At 47.5% G+C, this 15,955-nt stretch overlaps 2 protein-coding genes across 2 annotated transcripts in view; both read left to right on the plus strand.

Annotated features, from left to right (window-relative positions):
* Positions 1-915: 915 nt before the first annotated feature.
* MRPL1 (mitochondrial ribosomal protein L1) lies at positions 916-5,440 on the plus strand. The gene is made up of 9 exons (XM_033059932.1): positions 916-949; positions 1,084-1,213; positions 1,784-2,027; positions 2,203-2,286; positions 2,527-2,598; positions 2,788-2,899; positions 3,374-3,474; positions 4,471-4,552; positions 5,192-5,440. The coding sequence occupies exons 1-9, from the start codon at positions 916-918 to the stop codon at positions 5,353-5,355; spliced, it is 1,023 nt and encodes a 340-aa protein (XP_032915823.1). The 3' UTR covers positions 5,356-5,440.
* A 90-nt stretch (positions 5,441-5,530) lies between these two features.
* FRAS1 (Fraser extracellular matrix complex subunit 1) overlaps positions 5,531-15,955 on the plus strand; it is a 97,284-nt gene continuing 86,859 nt past the window's right edge. Inside the window, 2 exon segments of the mRNA XM_033060063.2 lie at positions 5,531-5,786; positions 10,555-10,586. Of these exon segments, the coding sequence (XP_032915954.1) occupies positions 5,777-5,786; positions 10,555-10,586 (42 nt within the window). The 5' untranslated portion in view covers positions 5,531-5,776.

Consider the following 15,955-nt stretch of genomic DNA (forward strand, 5'->3'; position numbering starts at 1 on the left):
AAGTGCCTCAGCGATGGAGCAAGGGATTGTAAAAAGCCTCACACCTCCCCATCCATATCCTTCCCCAGGACACTGAGGAGTTGGGTAGGATGGACACAATTTTGGTACAGCTTGTTTTACACAGCCACCCATGTCTGCTTTACAAATTCTTGGACGCGGATCTGTTGGGTAAGTTTACGTGGCCACACGTCCCTGATATAAAAACTCTTGGACACACACTGACTGGGGAAGACTACGGCATTGGAATGTTTTTAGTTCAAAGCACAACAGTGCAGAATAAAAGCCTCCTTTAACCATTATATTTTGTGGTGTGGATCTGAACGGCTCAGGAGATGGTTAAACAAAGTCTTTGTAAGTGGATGCTGCTCCACCATAGTCAATTGAGCATCTCTTATCCCATCCAATCCACAAGGGAATAGGGGTGAGACGGCAGCCAGGAAATCTCTTTTTGGAATTACACGTGGCTTGCAGCAGACAATACTGAGCATTAGGCAATGTTCTCCCGAACAGACGTGGCTGAACAGGTGTAAACACCCCCACGTCTGAGGGCCGCGTTCTGACTGCCCTCAGGAGCCGCCGCCATGTTGGTTCAGGGAAGGGGGACCAGTTTGGCCTGCAGCACTAAGAAACAATCCCGGGTTTGCCCTGAGGCCCCTCTCAGGCCGGTGAGGAAGCGAGCTGGAGGCTTTTAACCAGCCCCCGGCCATGGGTCACCTCTCCCCGGGCAGCGGGCAGGCGCCGGAACCCGCGCACCCGCGGAACGGCAGGCCCGGGCCTGGCGGGCGGGGGGGACGGCGCTAGGTGGCACACCACTGAAGGACCCGGGCCCCCTGGCCGCCGGAACGCTTCTTCTCGGCCTCGGGGAGCGAGCTCCGCCGGAACGGTTCCGGCGGCGCACCAGGGCGGGTCGGCAAAATGGCGGCGCCCAGCGCCCGCTGCCTGTGGCGAGGTGAGGGGGGCGCGCTGAGGGACCCGCGGGCGCTGCGCCCGCCGCCGCCTCTCCGCCTCCACCCGCCGCTCTGGGCGGCCCTGAGGGGCCTGTCCGGGCTGGCCAGGGTGCGGGAGGCCGAGGCGATGTCTGAGGCGGTGTTTGCTCTTGTCCCGCAGCACTGGCCCCGCGGTGCGGGTGGATCCTCCCCGGGCTGGAGCAGCGCCTCGCCGTCCCCGCCGTGGTGAGCCCTGCCAGCGCCCGGCCCTACGCGGCGGCAGCCAAGTGAGTGCGGGTCCGGCATGCCCAGGCAGCCGTGCGGGTGGTGCTGGGGGCTGTGTGCGGGGTTTGGTGCCCGCAGTGCTGGTCCAGCAGTTCCCGGAGAACTGCCTGGGCTCCCAGGGAGTGTTTTCTGTGATATTGGCACAGGGAAAGCGTCACGCTGTGCTTTTGCGGGGTGTAGCAGGGTTACCTGTCAGCATGAAAGCTGCTGAGCTCCTGGAATCGGTGTCAAACCCTTCCTGTCCTTTATTTGGCTTTTTGTTGTTTAATTTGTCGTCTCTGTAATAACACAGCATGGCTGGGAGAAGCAAAAGCGACCTCTGTGTACAGGAGAGTGAAGTGTTCTCAGGTGCTGCAGACTCTTGCCCTGCTTATAGAGGAATGGAGTGTCCAGTTATTATTTTAACATTCTTTTTGTTGCCTGGAGACTCTGTGAAAATAGGGAGGAGAATGTTTAACTGAATGCAAAATGCCACAGGAAAGGGACTAGAAAACCTTTTTTTAATGAGGTCAGACTGCTGTGATCATCAGATATGCCAACCTCCCAACGTGTTTGGGGTTTTTTGGTGTTAGAGCTGCCAAGAAAGATGCCAGGAGGAGCAGGCAGGAGAAGGAGAAGGAGAAGCCCCCCCCTCGGCGGCGGCCGCTGATGAGCAAGCCCGTGGACGATGTGTACCTGACGTGGCTCTACAGGAGACCCTGCTACCAGCTGGAGCAGGCCGTGGGCATGCTCAAGAGGTTCCAGGAGCTGGACTTCACCCACCCCAAGCAGTTTGTGTACATCAACGTGTTCCTGGATATGGCACTGCAGAAGAAGGTGGGCTGGCAGAGGGTGTGGGAGTTCTGGCACTTCACAGGCTGCAGTCCCTCACCTCCTTGGCTTTTTATTTTTTTTTCATATTTAGGGCACTCCAGTTCCCTGTGATTGTGTAATTTACCCTCAAGTCATAATTTCTTCTTGTTTATTTTAATTTTTTTTATTCACTTGGCAGAAAAAAGTGGATCCCTTTTCCAGCAATGTGACTCTTCCCCATCGCTTTTCGGATGAGGTGAACAAGGTTTTGGTGTTCACAGAGGTGGGTGAGCCAGGATTCCTTCATTTTCATGGGGGTTTTTGTGTCCAGCACACTCGTGCAGCTGTCCTTTGCCCATTAATCATTCTGTCTGTGTGAGCTGATCCCAGAGAGCTGCCCTGGGTTTACTGAATTAATCTTTGGACATAATTGTTTGAAATTCTCTCCCTGAGCTTGGTTGACAGCAGACCAGTTGTCTAATTGGTAGTCCAGCTGTTTATAATTTCTTTTTTCTCTCAACAGAATGAGCAAGAAGCTGAAGTGGCTCGAGAGCACGGAGCTGCCATCGTGGGAGGAGTTGAACTAATCAAATGGGTACATGTTTTTATTAAAGAGTTACATAAATCCCCTACTTCAAACAGGGGTGGGGCATGGGTAGGGGAAGCAGCCTGATGTCCAGTGAGCTCCAGCTGTGAGGCAGCAGCCAGGCTGAAGGGTGAGAGATGGGTTTCCATGCTTTACAGGTGAGCTGAAAGGAAATCTCTTGGGTTGTGTTTGTTGCAGATCTTGGAGGATGAAATCCAGGCTGATTTCTACGTGGCTGTCCCTGCCATCATGCCCAAGTTAATTCCCCTGAGGAACAAACTGAAAAGGAAGTACCCCACCACCAGGAGAAGTAAGCAGCAGCTCCCTGTTACAGCTGGTACAGATTCCTGGAAGGGATGGAGCCCTGGGGCTGCCCTGCAATGTTTTCTGATGAGGATGGGTGGTTACATTCTGTGTGAGGCTGTAGGGGGCTGCACCACTTGTCTTGGGTAAAAGTAACTTTAGGAATCCGTTTTTTCCTGCAACAGGCAAATCTGGGATTACAACCCAGATCAATTTCCCTTTTAGCTGCCCTTCTGCTTATTAACCCTGATGAATGGGGAAGGAGGGAACATGGAATCTATTTTTATAATCTCAGTGAGGACACCATTGTCTTGTCTGTGAAACTGCATTTTGGAAGTTTCAAAACCTCCAAACTTTTGCCCTTTGGCATTCACTTGCCTTAATTAACAGACTGAATTATCTCTTCACTGATGCCACACCTATCTGTGCTAATGAGCATTACTCAGACAACTTCTTTGCTTTTTTTTTCTTTTTTTGATAGATTCCCTGGGCAGTGACATTCCCAAAATGCTGCAGTTCTTCAAAGAATGCCATGAGTATGCAGTAGAGGATGAGAATATAATCAAGACAAGAATAGCCAGAGTAAGTTGTGTAGAGAGCTCCTAAATTTTCTCTCCTGAGCAGAGCTGTAGTATTCAAAGAGGGGAAAAATGTGTTTTTTATCTGTTCCTCAAAACTTTGGACTATTTTCTGTAACTAATAGAATTCTTTGTTGTGCAGCATCTTCAGATGGTTTTAAACTTCTTTTTTTTTTCTTTTTTTTTTTTGGTAAGTAAATAAACTATGGGTTTGTAAATCCATGGTCAATATGCACAGAAGAGTCAAAAAGTCTTTGGTGTAACCAAATAATTAAAGACTTCTAATTTTGGTAACTATAGTTCTACACTGGAGTAGAAAGCAAAACCTGTTTGTGTTACACCTGAAATAAAACATTGATTTTGGCTTATTTATTTTTTCTGCCCTAAGCTGTGTTTTTTTATTTTCCTTCTGGTTTGTGTCTTTGTAATCCTGCCTGCAGTTTAGTTTTCCTCTAACTGAGGGTGACACAAGCAGAAAGGGTAGGAAATAACAGAAGCTTTGCCTGGCAGTGTTGGAGACAAATGAGTTTATTAATTGTAATTAACTGCTCTGAGCTGTGCCTGGGCAGTCCAAGGGCTTCCTTACCTTTATTTCTGTGCATAGAGGAGTCAAACTTATTTAAGAAATGACAAGGGAACAAATAAATTACCTGAGCCTTTTTACAGCTGCTCTGGAGAGAAGTGTTCAAAGATAGGAGTGCATCCACAAGGATTTAAGGTTTTTACAAAACCACTCGTTCATATATTGATTTTTTTTAAATTTTGTGTCCTGAGCAGAAACATGGAGAACAGTGAGCAGATCAGCATGTATAAAATACTTCATTTCCCTGAGTCATTTGGGTAAGGCTGTTAATGGGATCTGTCACTCCTTCACAGGGAGCACGGACAAAGGAAATCTAAACATAAACACCAGTGCTTTGATTTATTAATGTGTGCTTATTAATTCATTAATCTGGGCTCCAAGCATCACCACAGCTAACTTGGTGTTGTCCTTTTGCAGCTGGATATGCCTACTGAGCACATAATTGCCAATCTGAAAACAATTATCAACGATATCTGCACCTTCAAACCGTCCAGTTTTGGTAAGGACTCCTTGTTGTGATTGTTCAGCTTGCAGCAAACTAAAGTGGTAGATGGGTGTTCCATACTGGATTGTCATTGAATTGCCTTTCTCTGAAATTTCTTCTCCTCCAAGGGAAAAGCTCTTTCTTTGTTTCATTTTTTTTTTTAATTCCTTGGCAAAAGGAGCTATGAAGGAATAATGAAATCAGCTTTAAGTAAGGGGGATCTGCTTAGCTGGAGAGGAAATGAATAATTTTAGGGAAGGAGCTTTGTGTAAGCTAAAGCCCCACTTTTTAATGTTAATATTTGCTTGATGTCTGCCAGTGATCCTGTTCACAGTAGCTGCAGAGACCAGACCATTAAAAACCAAGTACATGTGCCTTGAGAAGCCCAAATAAAAACTGTCAGGGGTTGTCTGACTTGAAATATAATAGGTAGATAGAGAAAAGGGATGTTTTGCTTTGTTCTGTTTTTTTTGGGTTTTTTAAATGATTTTAAATCAATTTACATCAGCCCAGTTTAGCAAGGATTAGCTTTTCTGGTGTGAGTAGATTTGGAGTGTGGAGCTCGATTCTTGTGGTGTTGTTTTAGTGGCTGGATTGCTTGGTTTGCTGGGAGCAGTTGGAGTGACCAGGTTGGTGGTGCCCTTTGTTTCCCAGATCCCATTGTGAGGAAGTTGGTTATCAGATCTTCCACCAGTGAAGGTTTGCTGCTGGACCTCGATGGAATCCTACCTCAGGTGGAGAAAGCAGAAGAAAAAGAAGAGGAGAATGCAGCTGATGAGGATCAACAGAAACCTGTCCAAGAATCTGTTAGTACCTGATGTCTTTTCCTGGGAGATCTGGTGCCATTCAAATCATGCTCTGTGAGAACAAAAAATAAATGTAATTGTGGATTTTGTGTATGAATCCGGTGTAACGTTGTGACAAACAGCAGCCTGCTGTCAGAACCCGACAAATGTTTTTTTCTGAGGAGGAACTGGATGTGTTTAGTGGAGAGGGGAGAACTTTGTGTTTTCCTCACCTGCTTTTCTGGAATGTGAGCCGGCTCTCTTTGCCGGTGTTCGCTGCTTTCTTCCCAGGAGGTGGCGCTCCCTCCCTTCCCTCCTGGAAAAGTGCTGCAATTTCTCCCTGCGTGGTTTTTTTTGGAGAGCTCTGGTGCTAAACGTTCACAAAGCTGCACCCCGAAATCCAAGATGTTCCCAGAAAAGGTTGGCTGTTTACAACAGGGAGGAGCTGGTCCAAATGGGGAAAGGTTTGTGGCTTTAATTCCATCCCTATTATTTTTCCCAAGAGGTTGCTGGGATCTGTCTGCATGGAAATTCCTTCAGCTCCCATCTGAAGCATTTGGCTGCTGTCAGTCAGGGTGACCAATTCCTGTCAGGCCACATGATTATTTTTGGTTGTGTGGGGTGCTTTGCTCAGAGTTTTGGTCAAAAAATTCCCTTTAGGTGTGGATAGGAAGGTTTCACACTCACTTAGGACTTTTTGTAAGTGGGAAAATCAATGCCAGTGCACTTGAATATCTTTATTATTTAAGGAATTACACATATAAGGATTATTCTGAGGTATTCCAAAGGTTGTGTGTTGTTTGTGACCCAAAAGGAGCAGTTTCAAGGTGAGTTACCTGTGTAGAAAAGTATCATCTGCATGGATTTCTTTGCCTTTTCTCTGTTCTTGGCTTATTTCCAAGACTTCACTATCCATTTTGGAAAAAGATAGGCCTGCCTTCTTTGATGGGTGGATTTTAAAAAAAAAGTGATGCTTAAGCATAAATGTTCAGGTGAGCTTAAATCAGGAGCTCTCAGACTGCTGAGTGTGCTCTCAGAGGATAAAAGCACGGAGTAACAAACATTCCTGCAGGACTCTGCACTTGGAAAAGCCCAGCAATGTGGGGACACAGTAAATCTGGGCTTGTGGAGGTCAGGGGGGCAAGAGGAGCAGCTCATGGCCTCAGCAAGTTTCCAGTGTAGTTCTGAACTCACTACTGCACTACTTGTAGGGGAGTTTGTGGCACTCCAAAAAACCTGGAATCTGTGTGGGTCAGACTGAGGTCATGAGGTTTGTGCTGTGAGTTAGAGGAGCAGGGGTGTCACAGCTGCCACCAGGTTTTTAGTGCTCAGATGGGTGTTCTGAATGATTAAATATGATTACATGTTCTGCAGTACTGTTAGTCTTGGCTGCCTCCAAACTCTGGGAGAGGCTAATTCCATAGAAATCTGTCCTTCTGGGAAAACTTGGATTGACTGAAATAGGACACAGAGAAGGGAAAAGCTCTTGATGCTGACTGAAAACAGTGTTAGGAATAAACATAATTCTTCTCCAAGCAGTTATTTCTGCCAGTACCTCAGCCTGCAGGTGGCTAGAGGCTCCATCCCACCAGGACACCAAGGGAGAACTGTCAGCGTGTCACCTCCTGCAAGACTACTTGAAAACAAGAGGAAAATGTCAATATTCCCAAATTTCCAGGTACTGGAGATGCTGTTAAGGTCATATGTGGTGACAGTGCAATGCCAGAACAGAAATGCTGCTTCTGTTGTAAATAGGATGTGAAGGACAAAACTTTGCCAAGCTTTGAATTTCTGAATTTCTTTGAATTTCTGAAAATGTGGAGCCTTTTGCACTAAGTGCAAAACTTGAGGAATGCTGGGAATTACTGTTTTCTAGAGGGAAAAGCTCTCCTTTCATATTGTGGAATGGGAAAATCTGCAAAATTATTTAAGTTATGGGTCTTGAGTGTGGATTTTTAACAGCATCTTTAGAGTAGTGTTCTCAGAACAGCGGGAAGAAATGTAGGGGAAATAGGGAGGAGGCTGTACCTGGACTGGGGAAACAAGTTGTAAAAGCAGAAAATGAACAACAGAAATTATTTAAAAATGGACTTGACACATTGATTTGAAGCTACTGAACCCCCTGAGGGCTTGGCTTTTATTATTCCCACCTGTTGTTAATTGCTGGTGCTTCTTTCAGTTGGGTGATGTTGTCCAGAGCTTCACCTGGGGAGTTAGAAAGGAGCTGGGGCTTCTTTTTTTTTTTTTTCCCCTTCATTTCTACCCTATTTGAAAGATACTTTAAATATTTCTTTGCTCAGCATTTGGTTGCTTTTTTGGTTTTTGTTTCTTGTTTGTTTTTTTTTAGTTTGAGTGCTTGATGTGTGGTTGCTAGTGTTTGGGTTTTTGACTCTTACTTGGATTTGCCCTAGAAAGGAAGGGCAAAGCAGCAGCCATGGCAAGAAGAAATACTCATGGAAACAGACACTTCTTGTTACAATCCTACAAGCCAAACTGACACCCGAAACAACCCATTAGAAGCTCCCCTCCGCCGGGATGGATCAAATCAGCGGGGTCAGACCCAACACAAACACGTTTGCTTTGCCTAATCCCGGCACGGCTGCGGGATTCCCGGGGGCTGCTCCACCGCCCGGCAGCCGCGGGGGGAAGGAGGAGAACTCGGGATCTCCGTCCCCCGGCGCAAGGTGCCGGCAGGAGGAGGAGGAGGAGGAGGAGAGGAGAGGCTGGCGGTGCCGGAGGAAGGAGGGCGCAGCGCGGCGCTGCCCGGGGCGGGGCGGGGCGGGGGGCGGGCGGGCTGCGCCGCGGAGCTGCCCCTTTGTCTGCGGGCAAACTTTGGTGGCGGGGCGGGGGCCCAGGCGCTGCCCCGGCACCTGCCGCGGGCCCGGCGGGCACTCCAGGCTCGCTGCTTGCCGCCCGAGGGCCATGGGCGACCCGAGGGCCGCCGGGGCCACCCCGCTGCTGCTGCTGCTGCTGCCGCTCCTGCTCCGCGCCGCGCCGGCCGATGCCGCCTCAGGTGAGTGAGTGGCCGCGCCGGGCGCGTCCCCGTCCCGCGGGCGGTGGGATCCGTGAGGGGAGAGCCGGCTCCGAGCCGCCCCTTGCTGCGGGCTGAGGACGGCTGTGCCTCCCTGGCTGCCCTGTGGCGCTCCCGGCCCGGGCGGGGGTCCGCCTCCGCCCCCCGCCATTTTGGCGGCTTCTCCTCAGGCGAGGTGAGGGGCACCGGGGCGAAGCCGTGCCCGGCGGGAAGAACCGGGCATGGAGCAACGCGTGTCCCGCTGCGGGCATCCCCTCAGGCCGGCGGGGAAGGCAGCCTCGGCCGTGCCCAGGTGAGGGGGTGCTGGCCCACAGGGGCGAGTGGGGTCGGAGCTCCGGGAGCCCTCAGCGAGCAGCCCGTGAGGGGCCGGGCCGGGCTGAGCCCTCACGCACCCCGCGGGCGGGCAGCGCTGGGAATGCGGCGGTGGGAGCGTGAGGGGAGCCGGCAGCACCGTGCTGTCCCTGTGTGAGGAGCAGGAGGCTGGATCCCGCTTGGATGTGTTGGTGGGAGCGTGAGGGGAGCCGGCAGCACCGTGCTGTCCCTGTGTGAGGAGCTGGATCCCGCTTGGATGTGTTGGTGGGAGCGCTCGGTGACACCGGGTTGTGTCTCGCTGTGCCGGACAGAGCCGTGGCCAGCAGGGCTGTGCGGTGTTGGCGGCGAGCTGGCGAGTGCGGCTTGGTTTCCTTCGTGCTTTAGGGTGATGTCCAGCCTGCCCTTTGGATGTAGGGTGTTGGTTTCCGTAGCGGCACTCTCCCCCAGCCCTGCTCCCGCCGTGGTTCCCGTTTGGCACATTCATTTGGTGAATAACTGCAGTTCGAACAGCGATGTGTGTGCGAGCTGAGCAGCTGCTAGCTGTGGATTTGGGGAATTATACACTGTTACCGAAAAGAAAAGCTCTCAAACCAAAAACTGCACTACCAACAACCTGCATCCAAGGTGTCCCCCACAAAAAAAGCACAGCGATAATAACTCTGAGGGTTTCTTAATCTGCAGAATGCTTTCCAGGTGTGCTCTGCAACAGGTGTTGATCACACCTGGGACTTGGAGCTGCATGGAAAATCAAGGCACTGTTGCACAGCAACCTTAATTAGTGTGTGTGGTGTCTTTGGCTCACTCATAATTGGGCATAAAAGTAAAATTTATTTGTAGAAAAGGATTTTCCAAGTCCTGCAGAGTTGGGCTGTGTCTTGTTATCCCTTGGTAACTTGTAAAGGAGGGAGATAAGTGTTTGCCCTCCTTGGGGAAGAAGGATCAGACTTTGTGAGTTTGCTTTTTAGTCCTACATGGTCCCAGTTCCCTGCTCTGGCCCCAAAGGGATGAGCACGCTGGTATTTTAAGGAACTATAGCTGTCAGCGAGCTAAAAGAAAAGGCAGCCAGCCCTGGAGGGGTAAAACAGATGGGTTGTGCTGGTCATAAGTAACTGATATTAATTTTTGGGATTTTTTCCTGCCCCCCGTGCTTTCCATCAATGCATGACCTTCTGTTTTGCACTGAATTTTGAGGTGCAGCTGGATGATGAACCTTGAAATTATTTTCTCTTGCCAAAAGAACAGCTATTTGCTGAATTTGAGAGAAGTGTGGCTGGGCTCCTGTGGCTCATCTTCTTGGCAAGAGAAAATAATTCCTGGTGGTGCCTCCACAGCCTCTTGCAGCTGAGCTGAAGCTGAGCTCAGAGGAGGAGCTTTTGCTTCTGAGAAGTGTAGCTCCCAGGTTTTCTGTACAGATTTGTCTAATCTGCATTTCTCGGGAAACTCCACTGTTGGACAAGGAAATTCTGAGTTTTCTGGGTGGTCCCTCGAGGCATCTCTTTGCTTTTCATCTTGGAGTTCTTGGGTTGTTGTTGACTGCACATTCCCCTCACGCTTTGGTGAGACAGATAATGTGCAGTTGCTCAAGAATGACCATTTCCCAGAAAATCCATGGAAGAGCTGTCACTCAGCTTATTCGTGGTTTTACTGCCTCACCTTTTATGTGATTATGGGGGTGGAATTTGGGAAGTGTGCTTGGCTTGGAGGAGCTTTCCCTCAGGGCCAGCAAAGCTGTTGTCCATGCAGGAGGATTTAGGAGTGGGAATTCACACTGGCTCTCCTCGCTGTGATTTTGGCAGCAGTGCTGGTGTTGTGACAGAGCAGGTTCACTGCAGGGTGTGCTGCTGCCTTCACTCCTTCTAACCTGGTTTGTTTTTGTTTTGGTCCCTCAGGTGCCTGTGTCTACCACGGCTTCTCCTTTGAGGTAGGTGAGCTTGAACTTCTTGTGAGAGGGTTTTTGTCACCCCTGTGACTGGGGTGCAGGTCACAGCTCTGTCAGCTTCCAGCGTGCTGGAAAACACACACCTCTCTCCTTGGAGAGGTTGGGAATTCTCACCCAGCCAGTGTAACTGGGTGAAAAGAGACAAGGACTTTTCCTTGCTCTGGTACTCTGGGCTGAAAGGAGGTGTCTGAGCTGTGGCTGAGCTCCTTTGTGTCTCTGGAATGCTTCTGGACCTGCTTCCAGTCCCACAGCAGGCTGGCTCAGGGATTTGTTAGCCAAGGCGGGCAGGCAGCAGCTGTGAGGGGTTTTGTTTCTCCTGGAGCAGAGCTGGGTCTGTGCTCTGTGACACACGGCCACCAGGCACTGTGGGAATCAACACACCCAGCTGGGAAGGAGCTTCACATTTGGGAGTTTTGGTCTTCCTGAACTGGAGAGCTCGTGTTTGCTGAAAAGGCACAGGAATATTTATCCTGGACAATGCTGGACAAACTAATTTAATGATAATGGCATTTCTGATGGGGATTATTCAAAGGGGGGAAAAAAGGGAAAAAGGAACACAATGAAATCAGCCTAGAGATGAGACATTCCACATGGGACCACTACCAAAACACAGTAGTCCAATTTTGCCTAAGGTTTATGATGGATTAAAACACGAGGCCATGAGGAGACAGCAGCACAGTTCTAAAAAGTCTAGACAAGTCCAGCTGAGCAGCATCCAGGACATTTTCATGTTGTCCCCTTTAAAACCTGGACATTTTCATGTTGTCCCCTTTAAAACATGGACATTTTCATGTTGTCCCCTTCAAAACCTGGACATTTTCATGTTGTCACCTCTACAACATGGACATTTTCTGTGGCACCAGGTAGTGCACCTAAGGATGGATTTCTGGGCTGGCAGGTTCTTGTGGAAGTTTGCTGAGACACAAACAGAATATTCAGTTTTAACAGCATAAAGCACTAAAGAAGCATTTTTTGGAAGGAAAATATTTTTAATCTTTGGGTTGAAAATTTGGAACAGAATAAAAAGCCCTAGCTTAATTCACAGTAAATGGTGGTGTACTTGTGCTTCTACCAAAAATTTTGCTTCCCTGTTTCCATTTCAGAAGTTTACAAAGAAATCCTGATTTTATGCTTTTAAAATCAGATTTCTGTTTCCATCAGTAGTTTGTGCTGGACAGAAATGAGAGTGGAAAGGTAATAAATAAAAAATGCTGGGTTTTTCCCCCCCCAAATTTTCAGCCTCACGTTTCAGATAGCTTCTACTCTGAATAAGTTCAGTGACTTTTAAAATAAATGTTAGCAAGTGCAGAGCACTTCTGGTTAGAGAATGTGTCAAATTAGCAGTGGAAAATGAGCTTCATTTTAATTTCATTAGAAAGATAAGAAATTACTACTGAAAAATGAGATCAGAGTTGAATATTTCAGTTGAAAGGTTTGCTTGTTTAAATCTTACAACAGTCAAGATATTTTTGTTTTTAAATAATGTGATTTAAATACCACTACTCAGCCTGGGGCTACATCCTCTGGATGTACAGGAATGTTTTGCAGTTAAGATTTATGAATACAGTAATGCCTCTCATGGAGCAAATCTCATCTTGTGGGTTCCAGAAAGCTGGGATCAACTGAGGATGAAAAATAAAAGTGATTTTTGAATCAAGTGTGTGCTGCATGTGTGTCCCTTTGTTTTCCTTGGAAACAGCAGTGACAGAGGGAGGGATGGGGACAGGTTCTATTTCTGGATTATGGGGTGCCCTTCCTGAACAGTCAGGCACATGCAGGGCTTTTTGGCAAGAGGGGATTTTACAACAGCTCCTCTTTGCTTTGGGTAGGAGAAATTCACAAACTTGGAGAAATTCCTAAAGTACAAGAGAATTCTGGGAGTTGTGGAACTTTTGGGTTTCAATCTGAGACTGTGGGCTGTCCATAAGGACTCCTCCTTGGAGCTGAGTGTCTGTTCTGTTCCAGAGACTCATCCTGAATCTTCCCTGTGTTGGGGGAGGCCCTGTGGCCTCAGCTTTCTGTGGAGATCAGGGTCCTTACAGGAGCTGCCCTGGTGCACGTTTTCCATCCCAGTGAGCATCCTGGGTGGGAGCTTGTTGGTCCCCAGTGCTGCCTGAAGTAGATGATGAACATTTAATGGCACAGTTAGAGGAGCTGTGTGCCAGAGCCTTGGCAGAGATGCTGCCTTTCCCCTGGATTCATTCACCAGGACAGGAATTCAACCATTCCCCAGCATTTAGAAGTTGTCCAGGTCCTTGTGCCTTCCATCTTTCAGGATGCATGTGAGGAGCTCTGTTTAGGAAATCACACCTTACAATTCATGGTGTACTTTTTATTTTTAAATCCCCACCGTGCAAAATGCCTTTTTCCTTTGCTACATCTATTCCTCATTCCTTCCCTCTCCTCAACCCTTTCAAAACCAGGGTTCCCATATCCATTTTCTCTTAGAGGAGGGGTTGCAATGTCTGAGTGATTCATAAGGGAAATTTTAGAACTTTGCTGTACCTTCTCAGTGACCTCCAAAGAACTTAAGGATTTTGTGAGATAAGTGAGCGAAGTGGATCCCAAATTTGTTGGCATGTTGAACATTTTTGCCAGCCCAGGGTGTGTTTGAGACCTTGTTCTTCACCCTCAAAACATCTGGGGTGAAGAAGTTAAAAGGAACTGAATGTCCCCTCAGGCTTTTGAAATAGATTGTTAGTGTTTTAATCCATCATAAACCTTAGGCAAAATTGGACTACTGTATTTTGGTAGTGGTCCCATGTGGAATGTCTCATCTCTAGGCTGATTTCATTGTGTTCCTTTTCCCCTTTTTTTCCCTCCCTTTGAATAATCCCCATCAGAAATGCCATTATCATTAAATTAGTTTGTCCAGCATTGTCCAGGATAAATATTCCTGTGCCTTTTCAGCAGACATGAGCTCTCCAGTTCAGGAAGACCAAAACTCCCAAATGTGAAGCTCCTTCCCAGCTGGGTGCGTTGATTTTTGTGTCACCACTTGGATCTGCCAGCCTGGGGAGGGGCTGCCAGGAGCCACATGCAAACAGCTTCCAGTGGGCATGCAGGCAGCACACTTCCCTGGCTGTATTTCTCCTGTGCTGTGGTTTATTGCTGGGCTGTAGATTAAGGAGAGCCATTAGGATAAAAGACTCGATTTTGTAATCATTGTATCTACTCCAGAATCATTCTGTAATGAATCCTGTAACTAACCCCGGCAGCTCAGCAGCCAGAGCTTCTTTATGTGACCAGCTGCCGTGCTGCAGCTGAAGGAGAGTCCCAGGCTCTGTGTTTGTGAGGAAAATCCTCTCCCTCCTCCCCCAAAAGATAAATCCTGAACATGACTTCTTCCCGGATTAATTTGAATAATTTTAAACCAGATGTTTCGTTACTCCAAAAAAAAAAAAAGTTTCCTAACCTGCACTGCATGTGTTTCATGCAGATCTAAATTCACCTGTTGTCCTGCACAAATAGATTTGCTCATGTGGGATTAATTCAGTCTCCAGCTGGAGACTGATAAGCCACACATCAGGTGCTGTGCTTCATGGCTGTTTCTGTTTCCTGAGGAAACACAGGGCTGGCTGTTTAATTCTGAAAAACATCTGCTGGTGGAGACACAGGTGTCATTAGTGACATGCCAAGAGCCACTTCTGAGTTAGTGGGTGCAGTAAATCCTTTTATGCATCGAGCCTGGAAAAGTGGTTTCAGGGGAAAACATGAGCAAACTTGTTAGCAGTTTCTTTTCCCACATTTTTGTGCAGTTTTATAGATCCATCTGTATAAGATTTTCTCCAGTGCCTAAGGAATTCTCAGTATTGCAGAGCAGAAGTGACTTGCTGTGCTTTTGTTCCAGTGGGTTAATTTTTTGTTGTTACTTTGAAAATCAGAATTCTGAAAGTGTTCCGTTTTGAAAACCTGGGTTTGGTTTTAAATTGCTTCTACTCCTTTCTGCCTCAATTTCTCAGTGAAACTGTGAGACCATTGTGGTTATGGAAAGGGAACACTAAAAGTGCCTCAATCTGCTGTTAAATGGAAATCTTCCAAACCAAAAATGAGTTATGTGCTTCCTTTGAATGTCATAAAGAGTAATTCTTAGGCCTCTTTTCCATGTTTTATTTAAAACAAAAATTCCCACAATGAAGCAATGAGCTTAATGAAAACCTGTTTCAATTTTAATGAAATCCTCAGGACAAAACAAAGTCAAATATGTTACTTCCAAAGACATTGTGAGATTTCAAATTAGATAAAATGGAACCAATTGAGATAGAGTTGATTAAAAATTGAGGAGAATTTGTCCCAGAGTTTAGGCTTTAAGCCCTGTTACCTAAGAGCAGTGCATCCCACAGCTCCTGAAGTCTGGCCATGACTGCAGGGCAGTGTTTTGCAGTTTGTTGTTGGGTTTTTTTCCCATGTTATAATTTGATTTCCTGATGCTTTAATGCAATCCTATGTATTGGTGTGTGATTAACAGGTGTATCTATGATGGGACAGGATAGCTGAGACCCATCAGCCCACCAAAAATAGAATGGATTTTAATTTACCTCTGTAATGTTGGGAGTTCCTTTTCTGCCTGGTCCCCTAACACTTTGATTCTCCTGTTCAGACTTAATTAATTCCACACTGGTCCTGCTGTTTCTTTTGGAAGATGAGGAGGCTTTAACGACCCTGTGTGCTTCCTGCTGTGCACCACAGAGTTTCTCTAGTCACAGAATCCTTTCCAGGGGCTTTCTGAAGGATTTGCTGCCTTTGGAAGAGTGCTCAGGCTTCACTCTCTGGAGAGGAGTGTGCTGGAGTTACCACAGATCCCTCCTTCTCCTCTGACCTCATTTTGTGGGGGAAGATCTAAGCTCACAAGATGTAAAGCTGTCAGTTCTCCTTCTCGCTTCGGGCAGAGAAATATCTGTGAGATCAGAGGCAAGCCTCTTGAAATCCCTAGGAAAAGGCATCCTCCATGATATTTTGCAGGCCAGGAGGGAGCTGTGCAGTTCAGCTGCTTTTGCTGCTGTGACCAGCATGCTGTGTTGTCCAGTTGTCCCCTTGGATGGCATTTCTGTATGGGAAGAGCTGCTGTGGGCACCTGGTGTGTCCAGGCTGATTTGTGACATGAAGCCAGTTTCTGAATTGTTATGGTGATGCTGATTTCCCTCATTAAAATAGGAAGTATTATAATCAAAAATAAACTGGGAATGCTGCTCTCTAAGCAAAATACTTTTGCTGGGCTTTCTCTGGTTATCAGCAAGCAGTGCTTGATGCTTTGGAGCCCGTGGCTTTGTGAAGAAAACGCAGGATTGAAATGCAGCCCAGGGAAGCATCAGTTTGTTCATATGTGGTTGTTTCCCTCCTTTTAGCCTAGC

The sequence above is a fragment of the Catharus ustulatus genome, chromosome 5, assembly GCF_009819885.2.
Source record: "Catharus ustulatus isolate bCatUst1 chromosome 5, bCatUst1.pri.v2, whole genome shotgun sequence".
NCBI classification, from domain to species: domain Eukaryota; kingdom Metazoa; phylum Chordata; class Aves; order Passeriformes; family Turdidae; genus Catharus; species Catharus ustulatus.

Excerpts from the sequence above, each read along its gene's own strand:
- MRPL1 (XM_033059932.1), top strand. The coding sequence starts at position 916 with ATGGCGGCGCCCAGCGCCCGCTGCCTGTGGCGAG. Across the intron at positions 2,028-2,202 it reads ATATGGCACTGCAGAAGAAG|AAAAAAGTGGATCCCTTTTC; the intron begins GTGGGCTGGCAG and ends TTCACTTGGCAG. Across the intron at positions 2,599-2,787 it reads GAGTTGAACTAATCAAATGG|ATCTTGGAGGATGAAATCCA; the intron begins GTACATGTTTTT and ends TGTTTGTTGCAG.